The following is a 24,911-nucleotide window of genomic DNA, read 5'->3' as shown; positions in this document are numbered from 1 at the left end:
GAGAGTGAAAGAAAGAAAGAAGGGAGCGAGGGGGACGAGAAGAGGAGCATTAATTAACCTCTGTAGTGTATGTGAGTGTGCGGAATGGTTGTCAGCTTTACTCGGGAGATGTGAATTAGCAATAATGTTGACAATCAAAGGACGGGATTAGGTGGGAGGACAAGTCTAAGAGGCTCGCTAGCCTGGGTGACAAGAGGGGAGCAAATTCCTTAATTTATGAATAAACTGCGTCGATGCAGATGGTGATCGGGGATGTGAGCGGCTCGGGTGATGAATTATTGGGTAACACATAAGAAGAACGCCTGGCAGTCATCAGTTGATGCATGAACTGACGTTGAACTAACATGTTTCTCCCCAATCTTTAAAGTTAGCTGCAAATACTGTGCCGATGCATATATATTTGCATATTCAGATATCATGTGGCACCTATATCATGGACAGCGAGGGATTATATTGAGGTCCTTCTATCAATGCGCTGTATGCGACTGTGCATGTGTGATCATACACAGTGCTCTATCTTTGACTCGTCTTTGTTTGCTGTGTGATTGATACACTCGCCAATATTTACGCACCAAAAGCGGTAGTGTGCGTGTGTTTATTCGGGGGAGGAGGGGAGGGCCCTGTAAAAATATTTGCACCACATTCTGTCCCTGTTATGGTAATGCGCGTTAGGTTATCTTGTGACAAAACACACAAACAGGCCTCAGACAAACCAACAAACAAGCACTTGGAGGACAAAAACACGTCAGGCTCAGTCAGAAGTGAACTGCATGGCAATGACCTCCTGCGGTGAGGGCCTAAATTATTTGTTTTACCGCATGATGAAGTTGGAGGGAGGACCGAGCAGCTCTCCGGCAGGGTGTTTGTTTGCTTGCGTGTTTGATTGTCTTTCGTGATAATCTCAGACTCTGCTGGCTGCGCGTTTGAAGCCTGGGGAAACTGCCACCAGGCACCGTGTCCGGGATTTTTTTTAGAGATTAACCCTAAAGCTGCAGCAGCGGTGAGGGGCGTGAATGGACCATTATGAAAAGATGGACGAAGTATTGTGTTGTTGTGGAGGTAGTCATAAGTAGACACAAGTCAGACACAACAAAAGTATACCAAAAGTAGACATTTGTGAGTATCTGAGGAATGTCAGTGTTGCCTTTTTGTGAATCTCAACAACAGACTTCTAATAGTCACGGAAGTGGTGGATATCAAACTAATGCACAGGATCATCAAGAAAGATGAGGTGTTACGTAAAAAGGCGGCATTATGCATTAGTGGGAAAAAAAGTCTTGCATTCCATTATGTTTTATCAGATTTGACTGGTGATACTGTTGATGCAGTTTTTATGTCTTGGTTGAATGTGCAGCTGTGATTCGTGCTAGTCTGAAATCACTGCCCCGGAGTGTCGCCAAGATGGCTACCCGAGCGGAAAAACTGGACTAAAAGGACCACAAACTGCTGCTAAATGGCTCCAACTTGACTCAGAACTGGCTTTTCTTCTCCTCCAAGCGTAAGTCACTTGATGGTTATATAATGTAACAGATCTGTTTTCATTAGTGCTTGAGTAAAACATGACAGCTAACAAGCTGTTACTGATATCATAATATTGCCATACAAATGGTGCACTGGCTATGTCCCCGGCTGCTGTATTTGGCACATTTAAAGCACAATTTACTTACATACATATTTAACAAATGGTAAAACACTGTGTATAAGTAGTAGAATAGTCATGAAGTTTGTAGACTAATGTCAGCAACACAGCATCATATGTATTTGAATGTTAGCTAACATTAACTAACAGAAGCTAGTCTACTGGTCATACCAGAACCCTAACCCTAACCCTAACCTCTCATTCCAACAGGGAGCCACCATTTTATGGAAGTTATTTAAAATGTTTTGTGCCTGCAAAACAATTCCATTTAAAACTTTCTGTTCATGGACTGCAGTGTCAAACATGTCCTCCTCTCCCTGTATTTGACATTGTTAAGTCCCTCTGGTCTATCCCACAGTGCAATGAAGTCAGCATTAGCTAACGCAAGTGCTAACAGCTACCAAATACTAGTGGTAATGCTGGTTAGCAAATGTGAAAGCTCTCACTATCAAACTGTATTGTTGCTAAACATAATGTTAACCATCCATATTTTATTCTTGTAATATCATTATTCTACATTATCCTTATTCTTGTGTATTTACTAGCAGCTAATAGCCTAGAACCAGAAACCACTGTTTGGTGGATCAAGGACTGAATGGTGCCAAACACTTGGGAAAGAAATGCCTTTAATCTGTGGAATGCTTAGTATCACAGAAAGGCGTAACACCTGCGGATTAATATGAGCTATGCTATACAATTCTAGCATTAATAGCGGCAAGATATAAAAGCCCAGCAGTGATTCATGAAAATAACCTTTTTCTAGCTCTCAGGGAGGTGGCTCATGTACTGAACAACATCTTGTGACAGGAAGGACTGTTTTCAAATATACTCATACATAACATTTTGACTTTTTTTTAATAATTGGAAAATGACAATTATACATGTTGGCAACTACGGGCTTAAGTTGGTGAAAAGAGGACTCCACTAATTTGTCATGGCATTTCCAGAATATTGTCAGACTTGTGATGGGCAGTTGGAAAAATATCAAAATTGATGCAGCAGAATCAGAGGAGCCCCCTTTTTTATTTCATGCATTCATCATCTTTCCCAAAACCTGGTGCCTACATTACCCCACATTGCCACATGACCGCTGACACTTCAGTCAGAAAGTTGGTTGTGCTGGTAGCAGCTGATGGATCCTCGAGCCACTGGCTTCGAGCCGAGAAGAGAGACGGGCTACAGAAGTCTGGTAAACTCACTTCTTTCCAACTCCACACCCCCAGATTTGATTAATTTCCAGAGCTTTAGCTCCAAACGATTTATCACACTTTTTTACAAGGTCCCTCTGGAGCCACAAAATGCTTGATACAACTTTTTTCACATAGGCAGTAGCACTGCCCGAGACCTTTAAGTAGACTCCGATGTGTAATTCTCATGTATTATGAACACATTTATAAATATTCCTTGAAAGAGTGTAGCTACTTATTATACCATCATTATGCAAATAAAGTGTGATCACAGCCCAACCTTTGATTCACCAAGACTCATCTTTAGATCCAAAAGTCTTTTAATAGCCGTCTCATTTAGATTAAACAACATTATGATAGGTTCAAAGAAATCAAAGCTTCATGTCCATCATGTCCGTTCAGTAAAGAGTGACCCCTGGATGTATCTCAGTATGCACACCGGGGTCCAAACCACTCGCAGAAGGAGCAATATTCTGTAGGTTTCATGAAACTCCTTGTTAAAATGTGAATACTTGAGTTGGTATACATACAATTACAATGTAATTACATTTATCTTTCCGAAGACCTTACAGTATTCATAAACAAACGACAAATAAAATGTAGGTCTAAGTTTATTCTGTACAAAGAAGCCAAGCCAAAAGAACCATGAGTCGGTTTGAGTAGGAAAAACACATTTAAAGCAATTCTATTTTTTAGAGTGAAGCAGAAGTTATAGTCCTACAATGTATTAAGCAAAAGTATAGACACGCGAAATAAAGGTATTGCAAGGATACTCAAATAGACTACAATAGATTACACAGCACTACATTATGCAAAACTGAATGGTTAATTTTAAACAATGGCTAATTTACAGTTTCGTGGCGCACTTCTCAGCACACACACACACACACACGCGCGCCCACGCACTCACACCCAGTCACACACCCACACACACATGCGAGTGCTATATTTTTGCACTACCAGATAGAAATATTTTGGATACATCTTCACCACGTGTGTGACCAGTAAAATTTCAATCTGTTTGTCGTAATGACTCCACAGTTATCCTTAGTGAGCGAGTTACAAGGCATTTTTAAAGTAATTACAGTAAAAATACATTTTCATAATAAGCAATGTACCATGAGAAATATGTATAAAATAGCTTGATAATAATCATAATCATAATAATACTGCTTTTTCAGCTCTTCCTAGATCTCATCTCCGTCCACCACGAGTTGAATGTCACTTTGTTCCACGAGATCAAAATAGATATCACAGAGTAAGAAAAAGCTTCCCATACAAATCCAACTGTAGAAACATTATACTAAGTTCTTGCTAGGTAAAGTTCCAAAAAAGCCAAAGTGGAAAATGAAATGCACTTTTATCTTTTTTGACTGCCTCTGAAAATGATTATTATAAAATGACTCTGCAGTTAAGACTTCCTATTATGAGAGAGCAAAAGGCAGGATGTTGGCGGTTGTACACCTTTGGAAAAAGACAGAACGAACATATTCAACCCTATTTTACCTACACATCCTAAATACAGCTTTACATTTCCGTGTTTTACGTACGCACAGTTCCCCTCGACATCTCCTCTCGCCTGCTGCCAGGCTATACCCGTGTGGTAGAGTGGGTGCTGGGCAGGCCTGCAGAGCTGTAACCGGCGGGGAAGGTGCTGTACGGACTCATGTTGGAGAGGCCCATCAGGGAGTTGGGGATCATAGTGATGTTGTTGGGTGTCATCAGGGGGATGTCGTCAGGGGAGCGGCGCTGGCTGAGTGAGAAGTCCAAGCTTGGCGATACGTGAAGGGGATTGTGAAGGGCCTCACACTGGTTCCTCTGGGTCGACAGGGTCTCGTCTATAGTGTTGGTGTGGCTCACGTTGTTCCCCTTGCTGTCACACTGGGGACTGGGCTGCTGGGAGGTGTCCTGCCGACTGCGCTTGTCCTTGCGGTAGTACAGCGCAGCGAAGGCCAGGACGTTGAGAAAGAGCAATGAGGCCCCTACAGCGATGGTGACACTGAGCTCTGTGGAGTAATCTCTCGGGTTCGGCATGATCAGAGGACCCATCTCCCTCCCACCCTCGCCATCATTGTGGGCAGTGGATACAGGAGGCCGGCCAGTGCTGCCGGCTCGCTTACCGTTGGACTGGGTGGGATCCAGAGGGGTGACCTTGGTGGTGGTGGAGGAGTAATGGAACATGTCATGGAGGTTGTAGAGATGAGGCACCAGGTGTTTCCAGAAGGCCACCTTGGTGGCGCGGTAGTGATCACGTATACGAGGCTTCAGGCCAATGTGCAAGTACAGCTGGTCGTAGGGGTCGTACTTGGACCAGGCCACCTCCTCGAAGCGGTTGGCCTTGGTGTGGATGAACTTGGTGTCCTGTGGCACCGGCTTGTTGGGATCCCTACAAACACAGCAAAGACAGAAAACCTGAGTCCCAATAGACAAATAAGGTTGGAGGAAAGCTGAATTTCATTATTATTGTTTATCCAGTTTTAATACATCATCATATTGCACTGAAACGTTCTTATTAAGATAACGAGATAAGAATACTGTTTTCGAAATGATTAATGGGTCAGAACACATTGTAATTACTAGAACACTTGTTGCTGAACTTGTTTTGACACCCAGTGGAATACACTTTTTTTTTTTGTTTGTTTTGTTTTGCTTGAATTTGGCTGAAGATTATGTGCATCATTACTGATAAAATATCCTCATGCATATTGTGATAAGGATTTTGACCACATTCCTCAGACTTGGTACAACCCCAGTGAGATGCTGTATAAAACAAAAATCAAAAGCGTTTTATACAATCGTGTGTTTTACAAATTTAAGACCCAATCATGACACTATAACCTTTTATCAATGAAGCTGTTCACCTGTGGAATCTTCCAACTTTCCCAGTCTGTCCCAAATTGTTTGAAATGTGTTGCTGGCATTAAAGCATATATATGCCAGTGATGGAAAAACAAAGTACATTAGCTAAAGTACTGTACTTAAGTGTAACTTTGAGTTACTTCTACTTTACCTGAGTGATTCAATTTATTCTACTTTATACTTCCACTCTGCTACATTTGGAGGCAAATGTTGTGCTTTTATTTGATAACTTAATTACTAGTTACTCTGCAGATTGCATCCTGCATCAAAATCTGATAATTCAGCAGTAACTGTTCAGTTTATACATAGATGTGAATGAATGGTTGATTTACTTTACAAAAATGTGTACATGTCAAATACTTTTGGTCTGTTTATGTGGGCTTCGTACGAACTCTTGCAAAAGTCACATTTTAACACAATATCTTTATGTTTACTCCATAATTATGTAGACGTAGAAACAGTACAAGAACAACTTCATCAACAGGGGCCAAAAGGGAAGTCAACACAATGTAATATCACCATCTCTCCTCAAGGGCTCAGCATTCACTCATCCCTACTCACTAAGAACAGCAGCCTACAGTGACCTGTGCTGTGCATCCTCCTACTCCTACGGTCATCGCCCACAAAGACTCACTGCAGCCATGTATTCAAAATGCAGCAAGACTGCAGCAGGGCAGTGAAACCCACTTTGGTGTCTCTCATCTTCAAAAACACTCTGCAAATCTTTGCTTCTGTATGATGCAAAACAAGCTGTCGGAGGGGGAGCAGCAGAGCTGTTGCACTTTCAACAGCATGTTTTTCACGAGCTTGTCAGTGTTAGGTTAATATCAGGTCAACATCAGACCATAGCTTGTTGTAGATAATAAACATAACTTAGTTCAGCTGTAAAACATATCCAGTCATCTTTAGATACTCTAAAATGTCACTGCTTGTGACAAATTTATCATAGATGTCTAACAGAAACCTACACAAAGAAACTTAACTTACTTATGTTTCGTCACTCTGTAAAACTGATACAAATGCGCTGACAGATGTCAGAAGGAAAGAGATCTCCAAAGTTCAAATGCCTAACAGTACTGCAAAGGCTTCGTACTCAAATCTAGTACAGACAGTGATTTACAGCAAACATGTATATGCAGTGTAAACATCTCTGATCTGATTATTTGTGGCATCTCTAACAGTAAAGTCAGCAGATGTTTATGGAATACATCGTAACCACTGCTTCCCATCTCCTCTTCAACACAACCTTTTTGCTAAGCAGTGCTTTAGACATTTATGTGAATTAAGCTGTAAATTTTAAAAATCACCTTAAGGAAGTCTGGCCAAAGTAATGAAACTTTGTTATGTGTGTAAAGAAAGGTGATACAGATGCCTACACTGGCTCATTAAGACAGAGACAACGTGGCATTTAAAAAGAAACAGCTCTCATTTGATGCCGTGTGCTTTATTTAATCTACAGTCTCATTTTTTAATGTGACAATATAGTGAGACATCCCTTTTATGTGAGTGTAAAATTAAATGGTTCTTTACATGGATGGTGAGGTCAAATCTATTCGAGCAAACGAGAGGCAGACCTGACTTACAGGGCGTGTCCGTGCATTAATGCTACAGCTGATACATTGACTTAATCGATAAAAACTGAGGCGGCACTTTGCATGTTGCAAGTTGTTGTCAACTAACAAGGATAAGGTAACCTAAACCTAAATGCACTGTATGTAAATTTTTTGCCACTGAAGGTATTGTCCTTTGTCCAGGTTAACATAACAAAACATGTTTGATGACATCAGGAAGTTGCATGGGATCATGGGAGTTGTTATCTTTATTAATAAACAATCACCATTACTGATGAAAATGTACACTGCGTGACAGAAATGTTTATGGACGAGGTTATCCATTAAATTTTACTCATGACAAATTTCCCCATTATAGCAACAGGCGACCAAATTACTGTCACCCTCAGCAAAATTATGGATTACTTTGTTTTAAAAGAAACCTACATTATACTATTTGTTTTTTTCCTTTCCTTTAGTGTTTTATGTTTATTCTTGTGCATTTGAAAGATCTTGAAAGTTGAAAGGGCCAAAGTCCACACTAATTAAACCTCCTCTCCCCCATAGAATATACTGCTCCTGAAATGCCTCGTCAGAAGTCTCGCCTTTAATTTCGTGACTTTATGACATCACACTACATCACCATGTCACACATTTCTATTTTTCTGCCTCGCGGCTCGTTTGCCATGTAAGAATTGATTTAGCACAGCTGATTTGTTGTTATTAGCGGTGCTGGCTCAGGTGTGTGTGAGCTGACCAATCAGAGCACACTGGGTATTCAGGAGGCAGGGCCTTAAAGAGACAGGAGCTAAAACAGAGCGTTTCAGCCAGAGGAGCAACACAGCGCTGCAGCACTTGACAGAACACACCTGTACACAACTTAACAGAATATATAAGAAAGTTCTTGTCATCTGTTGAAGTTTTTTTATCTTTAAGGCTGAATCCGCCCAATCTTTTAATCCGAATGACACTGATACTGATGAGATTCTAACGCTTCTACATGTAAATAAGCCACATTCATGTCAAGCTTTATTTTAGGTTGTGCCTGGATTTGCTGTTACTCACCCACTCTTGGCGAAGTTGGTCCAGTAAGTCATAACCACGGCACTGAGCATGATGTCGTTCCTGGAGAAGTTGCAGGGGAACAGGTCGGTTGGGCCCACCATTGGGATGCCAAACACATACGGCACCTCGTCTCCATGCGCCGAGTCTGACCACACTGGCTTCATCAGGCTCTGGCAGTGGTGGTAGAAGGCGTAGAAGTATGTAGGCGAGCCGTAGCGAGCGTGCAGGTCAGCCGTCACCACTGAGGGCTCCACCCACTGGTGGTCGGTGAAGAGGGCCACCAGGGTCTTCCTCCTGGTCTCCGGGTTGTCCTTGTCAGCCCAGTCTGTGTACATGAATTTAATTGTCTCCCTCAGCGTGTCCTTCCCTTCTGGGTAGCCATACAAACTGTCCACAAAGTCTGACACAGCAAAGTCAAAGTCGCTGCCAGACACGCCGTCCTCCAGGTCCATCACGTTCTCCACGAAGCGCAGTCCCTCTCCCTGGTTGACACCCAGCATTATATCATAATTAAGGAACTCGCCCTGCTCCATCAAGATCTCTGGGTCGTCCGGGATGACATCTCCGTCAATGACAGGACCGAAAGCCACACGGTATCGGGCAGGCTGGATGTCTTGCTCCACCAGCTCCTTTGCACTCTTCTTTTGCAGGCAGGAGACCATGTCCACGGTGTCGAGCACGTTGCAGCCCACCCTCTCAGCCAGCATGCGGGTGTACTTGACAGGTTGGTAGTTAACAGCCCAGCTGGATAGTGCTGAACCGCTCTGAATGATGGCTCTGTGGAACAAACCTTGGGACACAAAATTGAGAACAAAAACACACAGAAGACAACAGAAGCCAACAAAACAGTGGTTAGTACTCGGGCCCAACAAATCATCATTGTAACTACTGTTTTTCATCATGAACATTAAGAGCATTCTGAACCGCCCCGAGCAAATACATGATTCACTTTTACACTAATTGCTATTCACAATTAAAAAATCAAAGGTTTGCTGCCTACATGTGATGCACTTTGAATACGAGCCAGGGAGATGAAGCATTAAAGAGAGCGAGAATTAGGCAGAGAGTGGAGCCTCGCTGCTCAGGGAAGCAGCTGGTCGAAGAGATGAACTGGTGATGGGATGTTGGTTCATTCTTTCCTTTTTTTATAATGACAAAACCCCCCCTTTGTTTTTCTCAGTTGATCCTGTTTCTTACGCAAGGTGTCGTTACTGTATGCAGATGGCATTGAGCGCGAGTCAAATGAATGATCAATTTGCAGCTCAGTTTTGGAGGAGGTGTTCTCTACACCAGTTATTTGTAGACTCGTTAATACGGTGTGTCTAACAAACAGTGTAGCTTACATATAGACTGCTGATGCCAACTGCGCGGCGGAGGGTCTGTGCAGGGAGCTGAATATACAGTAACCCCGTTCCTTCAGTGTTGATACAGTAAACACGCTGCTCTGTCGAACTGTTTATATGCAGTGCGTCACCTCTGTCTCTTGAGATTTTTTGTATCTACCACCTAAAAATGACAAGTGATATGTATCAACTCAAAAAAAATATTCTCTGCTGAGGTTAAGGCATAGCAGTCGCTGGAGAAAGAGGAGTGCAGGGACAGTGTCACTTTCTCCCTCCTTTGCTGTCATTTATTTAAAATTTTTTTTTTTTTTAGGGCAGCAGCTAGCTACTCTACTTCAAAGACAGCCGGAGGTCTTTGTGCATTGGCTGCAGCCGAGCTAGGGCATCAAATACAAAGCTCACAAAGGACAGTTGCCGCAGCGTCCCTGGCATTGATGAAAACGCACAATTTCTGCCCTTCTTGTGATTCTGTCCACCATCAACGGGAGGACCAGGGCAATAATAGGGCAAAGATAACAGGTTCAATTCCCTGTGGGCCAGCCATATTGAAATAGGCACCTTTGATTCTCGCAGTGAGCTTCGAATCAGTGTTTGCCAAATGGCATAATATCATAAGGACATAGGTTGCACATCTCTTTTCAGTTTCTGGACACCAGATACCAGGTTTCTGTGATATATGTTGTCATTTAATAAATAATATAACAACAGTTGGTAGCATGACTTTGCTGTGGAAGCTGGACAGGAATGTACAATTCTCAACTATAGCAGTGCCAATTTATAAAGTAAGGTTTTGAGGTAATAAACGTTTTCACAGAAAATAACTGAAGGTCTGTTTTTTGTGTGTTCCAGATTCATCCCCAAACCAACCCTGTCTGTAGTAAGCGGTGTCTTCACTCAAGGCTTTGCAGATACAGAGGACCAATGCAAACCATCGAAGGTCCATTGTGTAGGATTTAGGGGGACCTACTGGCAGAAATGGAACATACTTTTCATAATTATGTTTCCATTAGTGTATATCTCCTGAAACTAAGAATTATTGTGTTCTGAAAATCTAATCGCAGCTTTGAAAGTGGCAACTAAACAAAACACAGGAAAACACATTTTTTCTACTAATCACATGGACTTGAATTCAAAGAGCTGCAAACACTGGTTAATGTGTGGCTAGCTAGCAAACAAATTGGACATTGATTAAAAAAAAAAAAAAAAAGCCTAACCAAGCTACTTACTGGAGGTCTGGAGGTTGTTTAGTTGCAGTCTGCACCCTCTTTGCCACTTGCCACTAAATCCTACACAGGTAGTTTAAATAGTAGTTTTAAATTATAGTTTATTGGGACCTACAGTGCATTTAGGATAGAAAAGAGGGCAAATAAATCTGACGCTATAAAAACTAAAACATTTGTCAGTCTGAATGGTAGCAACCGACACAGGTGAACGTGACAACACGGTGAAAACTTTCTAATGCCAGTGGGCTTCTTGAAGAGCCTCACATTTTAAGAGGCAAAGCTTTTAGGCTGATTAGATTGAGTAAAGGGGAACAAAAGCAATCACTTACTTAACGAACACCCCCTTTACCCTGCTCCCATATCATAACACTTCATCTCCCTGACAGACCATTTAGAGCTGCGCTTGAAACAAAGAACAATCTCGAAATGATTAAAACGTATTGTTCAAAAACTAACAGTGACATCGTCGAGATAAGAAATTAATATGATTGAGAAAAAATTGAATCTTAAATCCCAGCTTAAATGATTGCATTAATGACAACCTCAGAGATAACAGAGATGGTGAAAGGCGGATTCTTACCCTCGGAGTGGTGGGACAGAGTGAGCAGGCTGACACAGGAAGCGCCGATTCCGGATCCAAAGACCGTGATGCGACCCGGGTCCCCTCCAAAGTAACCGATGTTCTTACTGATCCAACGGAGAGCTTGAATCTGATCCAGGAGCCCATAATTTCCTTTAGCTGCCTGATCGCCAGTGCTGAGGAAGCCTGAAGTTCACGGACAGACAACAGACCCAGTGCTGAAGTACAGCTTGACAGAATATATGTCACAGCTTTGATCTAAAGATGTAGCTCAGCAGGGCATCTGAATGAACTGACACTGTTTCCCCTCAAGTGAAAACATGCCTTTGCTCTCTCCCACAGTGTCTCGACTGCTTTAGTCAACTCGTTGTAATAGTCTCCACGCAGCCGCGCCCCTCAGGAAGAGATCAGGGCACCGCTCATCAAATCTGAACCCTCTCCTTGTGAGTGACTTCATAAAATCTGAAGAGCATGAATATATAAATCCTCCTCTTGTGCTTATTTCTTTACATGAATTTAATAAAGCCAAACAGAGGTCACTGTTGCTCTTACAGTTGATCCTATTACTTATTCCCTTGTCTGGTCTCATCTAAACAATGCCCTGTTTTGAATGTTAAACACAGGGAAATGACCATCTTCTGACCTTGTGAATGCGACATTCCTCGTTGTCTATTCAAATCTTTTTTTTTTTCTTTTCTGTCAAGAATGGCAAAGGCTGATAATCTTGTGCAGATTAGATAAATCAATCTAAAGGAAGATACATTGTGTTTTCACAAGGGGTCTAAAACAAGGACAGGACATGATGCTTATTTGCATCACTTTTTCTCCGAAGGCAACATTTGTATGCAAATCAAGATCCACGATTCCAAGATCCCTTTTGCCTATATTTTCAAGACTATTTCTCTCACATCTCTGCTTCTTTTTTATGGGTTGCTAACAGCAACACAGGTGGAAATAAATGACCACAGGGACAGTTTATCCCCCCCAGATTAAACCAGGGCTTGACACCACATTAAAAGTTACCACACAGGGACTCCATCATCACCTAATATTCCAATTCTGTAGTTGAGCGTGACGACGACAACATTCCCGTAACTGGCGAGCACGCTGCCGTCCATCATGTTCCCAGTGCCCTCCATGTAGGAGCCTCCGTGGATGTAGACCATCACAGGTCGAGCTTCAGAGTCCCTTATATCTGCAACGTCAACACACACACACAGATGCGCTGAGCAAACAAATGCAACAGTAATGAAACAGAGAATTAATAGACCACTGTTACTATAAAACTTTATATCAACAGTATGAGCTCAGTATGAGATATGGGTGCTTAGAAAAAGGTGCTTAGAAGCAGTGGTAAGCCTGTGGTCAGAAGATGTAATGACATTCAGAAAATGCATGGTAAATACACTCTGATCAGGGGCGTATGGATAAAAAGGTCAAATATAATCAACAGCAGTTGCACGTAAGTGCTCAACCAAGCATTCTTCGCTTTGTAGCATAACTGAAATGCTTACAGAGGTAGAAGGAGAAAAAAATGTATTGATTTGTGGCTTGATCTCTCTCTAGACATTCACTAAGATGGACTTTTACAGTTCAACATACAAAAGCATGCACAAGAATGACAACCATGTGGCAGAGTAAGTACTGCACTACACTGAGCTCTGTTATCTTCTAGTGCGAGCTAAAATAGGAAGTTCGATAAGAGTAGAAAAATCTATATTACATGTTTGCAGACCAATTTGTTATGTTAACTAGCAACTGTCTTTAGAAGGGACTATAAGAGAGATAAGTAGATAATGCACTCTCAGGATCAATGTGCGGAGAAGCAGAGACGTAGCACTTACTGAGGAGGGTTGCAACAACGCTCAGTTCGAGACATGAGGTGCAGCAGCGGCAAACTTATGTAATCATCAAATCAGAAAAACAACATTTATCTCCTTCCACTCAAAATACAAGCCCCCCCCCGCGCTTCCTCGGGAAAGTCGGAAAAACTAAAGATTGTAAGATCTCCATCCACCAAACTCAAGCTAAAAGAATCCATGCATCAAGACTTTGAGCTCTTAAAAAAAAAAATACCTTCAGATATATGAGTCTCAGCATGTGAGAAAGCCGCCCCCTTTTTCCTGTGTTGGCTCCCTGGGATTCACATGAGGAAAAAAAAAAAGTACAGAATTCAAAATAGCATGGTTCACTGTGCCTCCTGTTTAATATATGTTCCAATCAAACTGACAGAATCAGGAGAAAAAAAAAAGAATCCTTGAATTATATGCAGAAATAAGATTAGTCCATTTACATACAGTGTGAGATCCCTGTAATTGCTTTCTGACAAAATGAGAAATCTTTGGAGATGTGTGACACGATTACCAGTTAGAGTTACACATTAATCAGCATTTGGGATTCAGATTTTATCAAGCAAACACATTCTTTTTCCTTGTTAGATATTTTTAGGAAATGGCACAGTGTGTGTGTGTGTATGTGCATGTGTGTATGTGCACATACACACACACTGTTACCTTCACATGGTTTATTATCTGTATTGTTATATTGACCCAGCTGCCTCGGATTAGACTGGGGTAATACATCTTCCTGATTCATTTCATCTCTCTGGACAATTATATCTTTACGAAAAAAAACCCCTTGTCAATTATTTCAGGTAAACCGCAGCAGGATAGCTCCTGAATAAGAGCTGCGTGGTTTGTTGATGAATAATTTATAAACTCTGACTTGAGTGGGACACAAAAATAAATGTAAGGAAGTGGGGAATTTGGGAAACACACTCTTGAATTTGACATGGCAAAAAGACTACGGGAGATGAGCAGGCATGGGAAACAGCGAAAGGTTTTCACACATCAGTGGAACAACTTATGAAGTCACACAATGCCTCTGGTGCATTTTAAATAAACAATGATCAAGTCTGAAGAAATACAAACCTATAGAAGTGATGGGTTATGTTATTTCCAGTGAGATGCAAATGTAAAATTTAATTAACCTGTTTGTGTGCCGGGTTGGTGGGGGGGCCTTTAGGTGGCACTCAGACTGTACAAATAACGTGGGCTGCACCATTTTGGTACCGCTACCTCTCTCAAGCTTGCTGTTTATCGGTTGTTGCTACGCTACCATAGAAAAGTCAGTCAAAGAGTGGCATGTTACATACAAAAGCTGAACATGGCCCAACTTTGAATGCTGAATGTTTTGTATTAGCCTGAATGCTTGTGGGAGGGAGGAAATGTGTTCTTAAAAAAAAAAGTGTTTAATTGGTGTATTAAACTTGCCCGAATTAGACAAATCTGTTTGTCAACTCATGAGATTTGGAGGAGATACAGAAACCATTGTGGTATTACACAGTTCTGCTTATCTACGGATTCATGGCAGACACACAAAATGTTCCCTGGCTGGTTCATTTCACAATTGTGTTAGACACACACAAAAAAGGGGGGGAATTCAGCGAGCAACAGACAGGAGTTGACTCTTGTACTTCACTAATTGGCCCCCAACAGACACACCGTCTGAACAGAGCAGAGGTTGGTAAAAAAAATATATTTTTTTATTTCCTAACAAACATGGAAAGTGAGGAATGCTAACTTTTCTTGTTTTTCTAAGTCATTCTTCGTGATTACGTTGATGCTCGACCGTGACAGCCAAATATGCTACGCTCATCACTTTAAAAGCTGAACATTTTTGCTTAGTTTCGGTGGACCGATACTTGAACAACAGCTTACCTCAGCAATATTTCACTGAATGTCACGGAAACGAGCATTCAGTTGTCCCTCTCTACAGTTTGTGTGTCCAACATAGTCAGTGGCGTCAGGGTAACACCTCAGTTGCCATGACTACCTAAATATCAATAAATTCCTGTTGAATGATGGGAACATGATTGTTGTTACAACGTGACTGCAACAGGTAGAAACACTGATGACGGTGCTTTGGATGGTAAATCAGCCCTTGGCGGCAGCAATGACACGAGCAGCGGTCACATACATGCGTGACGATGATCGCAGGACGCAGCCCGGGCGCCAGAATAAAATGTTGTCATTTCACGTTTTTGCAAACCACGAAGAACTTCACATTTGTATATTTCCTACATAGCATATCAACGTATCTGTGGTGACATACTTCAGATTACATAGGAGCTGATTTTCTCATCTTGCAAGTTCGAGTTTATGGCAGCGAAGGCAGATATTTTTTAATGGGACCTCTCCAAGCATGTTTGTGGTGACAGTGGTAGATATTCTTTAAGAGACGTCAGAACTTTTCCAGCTGTGTTTGTGGTGACAGAAGCGGACCCTAACCAGACCTTAACCACAGCGTTGTAACAACGTAAGATTTTGAGACGTCAAAATACGAAATGTACAAATGTCACATATCCGTGCTTTGCTGCAGTGTTCAAAGGCAACATTTTTTCTGGCGTTTGGGTTGCATGACAACACTGGGTCACCATAACAATGATCGATGGACATGGAAAGTCATTGCCGTCCACTTTACCACACCAACTCACCATCCTCTGTCGGAGCGTAGATGTTTAGATATAAACAGTCCTCGCTCTGATCCTGAATGTATGTGGCTACTGTGTCCAGGTTATAGGTGAACCATATGGGCATCATGATCTCTGGCACGGTGTTGTGGATGTTCTGAGGGCACACAGGCATGAAGTGGGTCGCATTCTTGATACCTGACCAAGAGGAGGGCTGCTCGGGGGGCATGAAACGCTTCTCGCCCACAGGCGGAGCGGCATAGGGGACCCCCAAATACTGATCAACGGGCCGGAGCACCTCGCTGGGCACAGGAACCCTGAGGCCTCGCAGTTTACCAAACTGGGTGGTCACCGTCGGGTAGAATTTCTGGCTTGTTGCCTTCGTGAATGACCAGCAGGAACATAGTATCCACCAGAGAAGAGCACAGTGGGTGATGGTTACAGTCCCTTGCTGATGTAGCAGGTGTGCAGGCAACAGATGGTCTCTAAATGTAGCCAGCCACATGGTCTGGGCAGGACAGTGCCCTTGCACAGCACTAATGCACACTGTAGTGTCCGCTCAGTCCCTCTGCACTGACCCTGTCAAACAGACATCACTCACTGTGCCTTCGGCTCCAACGGTTACCAGATCCAAATGCGCCTCAGCCAGGTATGAACCGCCCCCACTTCCGCTTTTCATTGCAGTGCACACAAATCTGAAAACAAGATGAGATGAGAACACATCAGAATGATGTCAAAATAGTGCAACACATCCGTATAACTGAATAACTTTGGATAAAAGGATTATCTCCCTTCTGTATCTTGGGGCTCTAGATACATACTGTTACATAAGCTTAATATCAGCTGCCTCCACTGTAACACTTGGATGCTAATAACCTTTCGGGATAAATTGCTGTCTCAAAAGTACAAATTTATGCTTTGACATGAACAAATCACTGAATACTGATCTCTGTGTATCTGCGGAGGAATCTGATAAATCCATCTGCTGTGATGTTGGAGTGATGCTGCGAAAAACATCTCAAGATAAAAGGTGTTAAGCACCCCTCCTCTTACGTAAAAGCAACAGGGAACTGAGGAGAAAGACACATCTTTAATATGCGCCGAAAGAGGGATTGAAGAGGACCACAGTGGGAAGGAAATATCTTGACTCGATCGTGATGCTTCTGCTTTCAATATATTTCAGAAATCTCACTCCGCGATAGGGAAGCATCTGTATTGTTTTGGCGTCTTGCATTTAAACAACATTGTCTGTCACATAATGGAGGTATCTCAGAAGAAACATGTCTGATGGGACCACACTGGCACAAACCGCCCCTCACAAAGCAGCGTAATTGCAGGTTAATTGAAAGGCTTGGGGAAGGCTCCAAGACAGCAAAATACCATTTGGGTTTAATATCAGAGGAAGAGGATCCTCTGACACCTCTTCTTGAGAATTCTTTTTAGTCTAGACAGGTTTTTTTTATTTCCGACTCTTCACTTCTTTCAACACATACTGGAGCTGCATGACATGGTAAAAAAAAACACGCACTGACAGATATTCAATTGCAATAAGCCTCAACATTTGTAGGAATGATCATTTTCTGGATTGCGATCATCATTTGCACTGAAGAAGAAACAATGAAAGTGTGATGACGTGACATTTGTTGGGGCCTGCACCAAACACGCGTTTTCTTACATCTTGAGAACAAGCTTTGTTGATCAGAGGGCCTCTGCAGCGATACAGTGCTTCATTATGATGCTGTTTTGTCACCTTCATTAAAAGAAATCTCCTGATTTGAAAGGTTAGTCTGTCAAACAAATATGGTTTAAGCTTTTACTTATTCAGTTTTTATGTGCATGAGAAATCAGCTCAAACACTAAATCCGCTGATAGTAACATAAAGTATTGATAAATACTGCATGACTGCTTATTAATGGAAGCCACAAACGATCCCGTTAATTTCTCATTTTCATGTGACACTAATGTCATCATAACCTTTTGTATCGCATTTATGATGTTCTGGTTATAGTGGTTTTGAACACTGATGGTAAAAATGTATTCTTGATATTGTGTTAGTTATAAATACATGGAATATTAGATTAAAAATGCTGACATGTATCCTTTGTTCATCTGGTTGCCTTTACAATATTCCCTGTAGTAGCTTTCTGTGCACGTCTGACTCTCTCTCCACCTCCCTTTAGTTGCTGCTTGGGGATTTTTTGTAATTTATTTGCCCCAAAACAAACACAACACAGTGAAGAAAGTTGAAAATGGATTTTACTTTAGCATTATTTTTAATTCTATTATCCATTTTTCGTATCTGCCACCATAATCATGTAGTGAAAATATGATATCTTTGCAGCTCAAATTGGATTTATTATTTCATTTTTCAGAAACGTGTTACTAATATTATACTGCCTTATTGTTTTACCCTTTCATTTAATTTCATTTGCTCTGTTTCACTTATTTGTATTTTCAATTGATCTACCAGATTCATATTCGAGCTAGGCACCACCTCACATAGTATCATGTATGATTTGACTTGATTTGGTTTTTTTTTGTTTTCTGTTTCTAAATAAAAGGATCCTTTATGCTGGATCTGATATGGTGTCTGTAATATAATACGATAAGTAATATTGGACTGTCTAAAGCAATGATACAAACTCTCACTTTGCTTAGGCATGATCTGTTCTCCAAGCCAGCAGCAGTCACCAGAGTGTGTGCGATGTGAAGTGATACAGCTCCGCCACTGTCATACTCACACCTAATCACATGTGCACACTGTAAGTCAAATAAGGTCTCAAATCTGTGCTCACCCATGGAGAACTACGCCGAGCAAACCGTGCTGTGCTCCTTCCAATTAACTACTTTGTCACCCATAATACACCCTTGTCTGGGTCCTTGTAGTCTTGGATAGCAGTTAGCATAATGTGCTCGACATCAGATTCTCACTGGCTCATCAGCGAGCAAAGCACAAACAAGCTTGTTAACCTAATCAAACTTATTGACGAGTGCTGCCTGGAGCATGGTGAGGGACTGCTGCTAAACAGCTTTCTTTCAAACTGATGGACCCATCTATTAAGGTGGAGGACAACTTCTTCCCCCTAATATGAGAAACTAATTAGCCATGGATGTGGTGCATTGGCTTTTCCTCTCTCCCTGCAGCATTTTGTTTACACTAGCAGGAAATGTAAACACCAATAAAGGCAGCTCATTCTCTCTCTCTCTCTCCCTCTCTCTCTCTCTCTCTCTCTCCCCCCCCACAGGTGTGCAGCAGCAGCAGCAGCAGCAGCAGCACATTACCTGATACGAACGTCATTATGATCTGCCCGCTTTTTAAAGGATGGGACGAATCAGAGCGATATCACAGGGGTTCATTTGAGTAATATTGTACATCTCTGCCCGAGGCCAGCTTCGTCTCTATTAATTAAGGCTTATAAATGTTCCCCGTGGCCAAAAAGGACAAGGCTCTGTCTTCCACCATCCCCTATCTGTTACTGTCCGTGACAATGATGTACGGCTCCCGAGACGTTAAAATGGGGGAGATAGAGAACCAGATCCTTTTGCAGATCGGGCCACATCTTCTGGTTTGAAACTGACACCGATGATACATCATCTGGAGGTGAAAAGAAATTTAAAATAAATCCTCTCTGCTCGCACGACCTGCTGTGAAGTCCGCAGCAATTGTCAAATTAGTGGCATGGCGAGCTGTGGAGTCAGTGGCACCAATCAGACTTGGTTAGTTGTCTCAAGCAGTAAAAAAAAATAAGACACATGCTGGGGCTGCTGTGAGATCAAAGGGGATAACATGAATTCTTAAAATAAGCGTCATTTCCTTTTTAAATTACACATGAATCAGTCTCGATGGACATGCTTTTTTGATGCTACATGAGATCAAATCAAAACTTCTGGAACAAAGCTAAGGTGGTGTTTTTATTTATCTATTTATCTATATATATTTTTTTCTTTCTAGGGCTGCAGATTGTCCAACACTACCCTCAGCTGCAGAGCACGCTTCCTGTGACTGCTCTGCGATGGGACAGATGTGGATAAAAGCTTTTATCGCTCGCACCAAATGGGCTGTGTAATAAAAAAAAGAGAGCCATCACTCAGTCAAGTTTGATACACTGCAAGTTTTCAGGCAATTTAAGATGGCAACTGGAGAGGAATGGGTGAAATACTTCTCGTCAATGAAAACGCTGGCAGTAAATCAGTGGGGGGAGAAACGTAGCGTTTTTACAACCATTACATATTATTCTAATGGGCTACTTTGCAGCAGCAGCCAGGTGTTTATGCATCACAGCGGTGGGCAGACTTGGGTTTCCTGGGACCCACACACTTTAATCCCCATTTGACTGACTTGATCTCAATTACAGACCTATTAGAATGATTGCTATAATCACGTCTGTCTCCCACCTACATCATCGACAGGCACACAATTCAACACCAATTCAAAGCACTAATAAAAATCTCTGGGACAACATCTTATCGATCAGTGTTCTGGTTGCCTGGGGGGCCCTTAACATGAAAAGCATTTGTGGAGGAGCCTCGTATGTCACACAACAGCACTGGGCTTCTCAATGCCCTTGTAATTTCGACTGGTGTGTGTGTGTGTGTGTGTGTGGATCCAAAGCGTTTTTTAGTGGATTCCCCAAATCCCCCTTAATTTTCTTTCTTTCTTTTCTTTTCTTTCTTTTTTCTTTTTTTTTAGCAGTGCAATAAAGAGGTGCGGGGATTGGTGCAGAGGAAAACTACCTTATAGAGGAACATGCAGGTAGCTCTCACCATAATGATCGGCGCTTTTTCATAAATGAATGCACGGATCGGATCCAGACCCACGGAGGAGGGGGAAAAAAAGCTCAGCCACAGCCCAGATAGCATCGACAAAACTGCTGTAGTGTGTGTGTGTGTGTGTGTGTGTGTGTGTGTGTGTGTGTGCTGCCTGCCTCACGTTGTGACTGAGGAGCTTGTTTAATCTGGGTCTAAGACGGTGTTACATTGAATACAAAAATATATATATAAAAAAAATGGAGAAAAAATAAATTACAAGCCAGCAAAATGCTACAGTGTGCTCTCATCGGCGAGCAGTCGCTCTGATTAGAACAATCAGTCCAGATGTGAGTGATCAGTCTGAACAAAGATTCGGAGGATAGAAAAAAAACAGAATCATTATGTTAACTCACCTGCTTTTACACAAGCCGATACGCGCTCCATGTCGAGATCTCCTCCATAGCGTGCCCCAGTCAGCCAGCCAGTCAGTCAGTCAGTTTGGCTGCGAGACAACCAGGCTGTGTGTGTAATATTTCCCCCGGTTTCAGTATCAAACACACGGATCTTTACTCTTATCTCCTGCTTTGCACAGTCTGTGTGCTTTGCGCATTCACGACGCCAAGGTCAGGAGCGCCAACGGTTTTAATGGAGCGCCCACTGCCAGCGCGTTACTAGGCAACCGCAGGGATACGCCAGTGCATTAAATTCCCCCTCCAACAAACCGACCGAGTCCCAATTTAGAAACCATCAAGTGACCACCTTAACCCCGGACGGCACTCACGCACACTCACGCGTGTTTTGTATGCTCGAGCGGAGCCCACCTACCTTTTGACCAGATAAACAAGCGTGCGCAAGGAGCGTGCGCGCGGGCCCTGCGTGCCGAGGAGAGCGAATGCGTTACGTTTAATTGGCATAAGCCCCCTTTTCAGCGAAACTGTGACAAGCGAGGCAAAATGGGGTGCAGGGTGAGAAAAAGCACCAGAAAAAACATTCCCTCCAGTGTGGTTCCTGCCCACTGGCTCTGTAATATCTTTATTTATTTATTTTCTTTTTTTTCTAAATTGCATTCCAAATCAGCTCATCTCCTTGTTACAAAGTCTAAACAATACCAATTTATTCATCTGTTATCTCATCACTGCTGGATAATGTGTTTAAGAAAAACAAACAACACAAAAAATAATAAAAGCCTTGATTTGACAGCTCTGAAACATCCGGCCCACACTTGTTTAACAAGCACATTGCATGAGTAATGCATGGAGTTTATTAAGCCATAACAGTGCACTGCTATGAGACCAAAAAAAAGAAAAAAGAAGTGACAACAGGTGGCAGGACATTAATCCAGGGGAAGTGAGAGTGGGCAGCTCCATCATATGAAAGGGAAAATCACTGAGATGATTGTGTTGTTGCCTCTTGTGCTCCTTACCCGTCACCCACTGGCTGATTTGTTTAAAGGAGCAATATGTTCAAAACAATCTAAAATTCAGTAAAATGATCAACAGGAAGTAATAAAATAATTGTGTTGGAGTTATTTCTGCTTAAGTTAGCACGCTGATCCACTATCCCGCCCGCCCTTTCTACTTGCCAACAGAAGCCACAGTTAGCATCACCCAGTGGTTACTCTGGTAATGTGCTGCTCCCACAGAGTTGTGCAGGGGTGACGTTCTTTTGTAGCATCGCCCCGGTTTACTCGACAAAAAGCCTGTGGGATTTTTAAGTTAGGATTTTTTAATATTATTAAAAATAAGCTCTGTGGCAAATGCAAGTTTATGATATGTGTCTTGTTCAGCAATATAATCTCCACAGGTGATTAGGTGGAAAGCTAATCAATAAACTACATTGTGCTTGTATGACTAAACCATCACCACCATTATGCATCTTGCACAATTACTATACACATTTTTTGTAAATTGATCAATCTACAAGTTGTATCTTAAGTCAGCCTATAAAGACGTAGACGAGTCTCTGTGTTCGTCACAGTGAAGTGCTTTATAATTGAATAATGTTTTCCATGTCCTAGAACAAAACATGTAAATCTTACGCCTGTGGTACCACATTAAAAAAAACATTGACTTTGAAACAAAGGAAGCAGAAGTTCAAAAATGCTGTAACTTTATTCCTTGCTCACTAAATACATGACAGGCACTAGAATATAGAATAGAATACATGATACTGCAAATACTTCTCATGTCATAACTTTGCCTTTTGAATGCAACATGACTTCCACTTCACATTGTGTAGCCTATGTGCACTGGAGGATTCAAGATTCCACATGCACTTGTGCTTGTATGTGCTGCATATTGGATCATAATTTGCTTCCAAACTATTTGTGATGTCAGAAAATCAGCCTCTTAAAGGAACAGTTTGCCACCAAAATGAAAAGTCGCTATCTACCCAACCTCATGCAGATGCATAAGTGGAGAAGTTCACAGTCCAAAAACAAACAAAAGAAACCCACAAAAAACATTCCGGTTTCACCTGACTTTCCATCGGCAAGGGGGTGAGTAGCATTTTTGGGTGAACTTAATATCAGACTTTCATTGAGCGCAGAGGAAATTCACAATTTCAGCAATTAATGTGAAAACAGCCTTTCAGTGTCAAGCTCAAGAAGAAAAACACATTTTTAGAGCAGAGAGGAACTTAAAGACAAACATAAGAATGTCAGATTGAAATCTTCCCCCACTGTAGTGTACACTAGAATGTAGAGTCCAGACAGTTGCTGACAGTCAAACATTTTCCCACATAAGCCTCTCCTTTTTTTTTTTTTTTTAGAAAATGCCCAGCAGCTATAGCTGTGGTGCAGAGATCTGGGCATGTATAGAGCTGAGAGATCGTCTTTACAGTCCTGGAACAGATGCTGCTTTGTGATGTCTGTCTTAAGATGGATTATCAAAACAAGGGAAGTGTTTTATAATAACAACATTTCGAGATTTATTCTCAGTTGATGCTCATGCAGCGAACAGTTTCTGTTTGAGGCATCTGCAGTAGGGGGTTTCTAACGTATAGATTATTAAAAAGGAGATTATGACCTTCCATTATGGGATTAATGCCTAGCAGGTTGGCCATGGTTTCAGATGGGTCTTATCAGTATTATCCTCCTGGCATGTGAGTTCAGTGAGCACATTTTGAGAAGAAGACCTTTTAATTAAAGATACAATTCCCAGCCCCGATATTTGCAGCCATGGACAGTTTCTCCACATGAACCCTAAGTGTACGCTGAATCAGCTTGATTGGGGACGAAGATGAAGCAGCTTCCGTGGCCACGGGTGTGAACAGGATATCCATTGTCCTTAAGTGTGAATATGAGAAATGCTTTCATTCTCTTTTATCATGAAGAGGTTCGTATCTTGGGTTGAATGGACGATGGGTTAAGCGCGTCCAGCAGTTGTTCTCAAAAGGACTGTTGCCATGGTATGATGGGCATCAAAAGGCAAAGTGAAGTGAATCTGTCAGACACTGTGCATTTGATCTCTGCATTTGTATTTGCCTCAGTCCATGTGTGTGACCAAGGGTGACTCTTTCAGCCTGACTAGTTTGCACTGAACCTCTAGGCCAGTCCTTGTGGGTGGTGGGACCATATGTCATGACCCAATGTTGTTTGGTTGAGCAGAGATTGACTGGATCCCACGATTGGCTTTGCCAAAGGGGATTTTTGGGGTGGGCAAATTCAGGTGTGAGAGGAGAATGATGGAGGCTGGGCAGCGGAGTGGGGCTCTCTGTCGTACTAAAAGAGATTATGAAAATTGTTCAGTGGGTCAGGAGGCAGGGGTAGATAAATGCAGCCTAGTCACCAGGATACAATGTTGGTATCTAACAAACAAGCTGCAAACCACTGACACATTCATATTTTGAGGTGTCATAGGCCAGTCATGTCATGTTCAGTTTACATGTTTATGAGCTGACTTTCATATCGGGAGGTGGAGGGGATGGTGATTTACAGCCAATGATTGCAGTTCAAGACTCCCTTTCAACGTTTGTATTTGTGAAACCACTGGATATTTTCGACAAGGCACCATGGACTTTGAAGATTTATAAGCGTGAATCCACAGGATATTTTTGAGAAGACCCAGCAACAATTTCCAACTTTGTGGCTGGAAAAAAAAATATATATTTTTGATGGGAAGTCAGGACATTACCAGCCATGTTTGTGGTGACCAAAATAGATATCTTAAAGGTGAAATATGTAAGAATTTTTGGAAGAAATCATTCCCAAACTAAAATGATCAACAGAATGTAAACAACAGTGTT

General features: G+C 42.0%; 1 protein-coding gene across 4 annotated transcripts; it reads right to left on the bottom strand.

Moving 5' to 3' along the window:
- Positions 1-3,119: 3,119 nt before the first annotated feature.
- Positions 3,120-21,625, bottom strand: nlgn3b (neuroligin 3b). Of its 4 annotated transcripts, none has more exons than XM_037120602.1 (7): positions 21,080-21,624; positions 15,942-16,612; positions 13,523-13,582; positions 12,492-12,641; positions 11,447-11,632; positions 8,301-9,090; positions 3,120-5,212 (listed from the first exon to the last, which is right to left on the bottom strand). In XM_037120602.1, the coding sequence occupies exons 2-7, from the start codon at positions 16,420-16,422 to the stop codon at positions 4,417-4,419; spliced, it is 2,463 nt and encodes an 820-aa protein (XP_036976497.1). In that variant the 5' UTR covers positions 16,423-16,612; positions 21,080-21,624; the 3' UTR covers positions 3,120-4,416. The 4 variants fall into 4 exon arrangements, with proteins under 4 accessions (XP_036976497.1, XP_036976499.1, XP_036976500.1 ...); XM_037120604.1 differs by having other exon boundaries at positions 16,519-16,612; positions 21,080-21,620; XM_037120605.1 differs by lacking the exon at positions 13,523-13,582 and having other exon boundaries at positions 16,519-16,612; positions 21,080-21,621.
- Between the last annotated feature and the right edge of the window lie 3,286 nt (positions 21,626-24,911).

This window comes from Acanthopagrus latus, chromosome 13 (genome assembly GCF_904848185.1).
Source record: "Acanthopagrus latus isolate v.2019 chromosome 13, fAcaLat1.1, whole genome shotgun sequence".
In the NCBI taxonomy this organism is placed as follows: Eukaryota; Metazoa; Chordata; class Actinopteri; order Spariformes; family Sparidae; genus Acanthopagrus; species Acanthopagrus latus.
Note: the sequence above shows the minus strand (reverse complement) of the source record. Positions and strands in the feature narration are given on the sequence as shown.

Coding starts and splice junctions, on each gene's coding strand:
- nlgn3b (XM_037120602.1), bottom strand. CDS start 16,422: ATGTGGCTGGCTACATTTAGAGACCATCTGTTGCCTGCACACCTGCTA. Junction 12,642..13,522: donor TGAGACTCATATATCTGAAG/GTATTTTTTTTT, acceptor TTGACGTTGCAG/ATATAAGGGACTCTGAAGCT. Junction 5,213..8,300: donor ACCAACTTCGCCAAGAGTGG/GTGAGTAACAGC, acceptor CTGTGTTTGTAG/GGATCCCAACAAGCCGGTGC.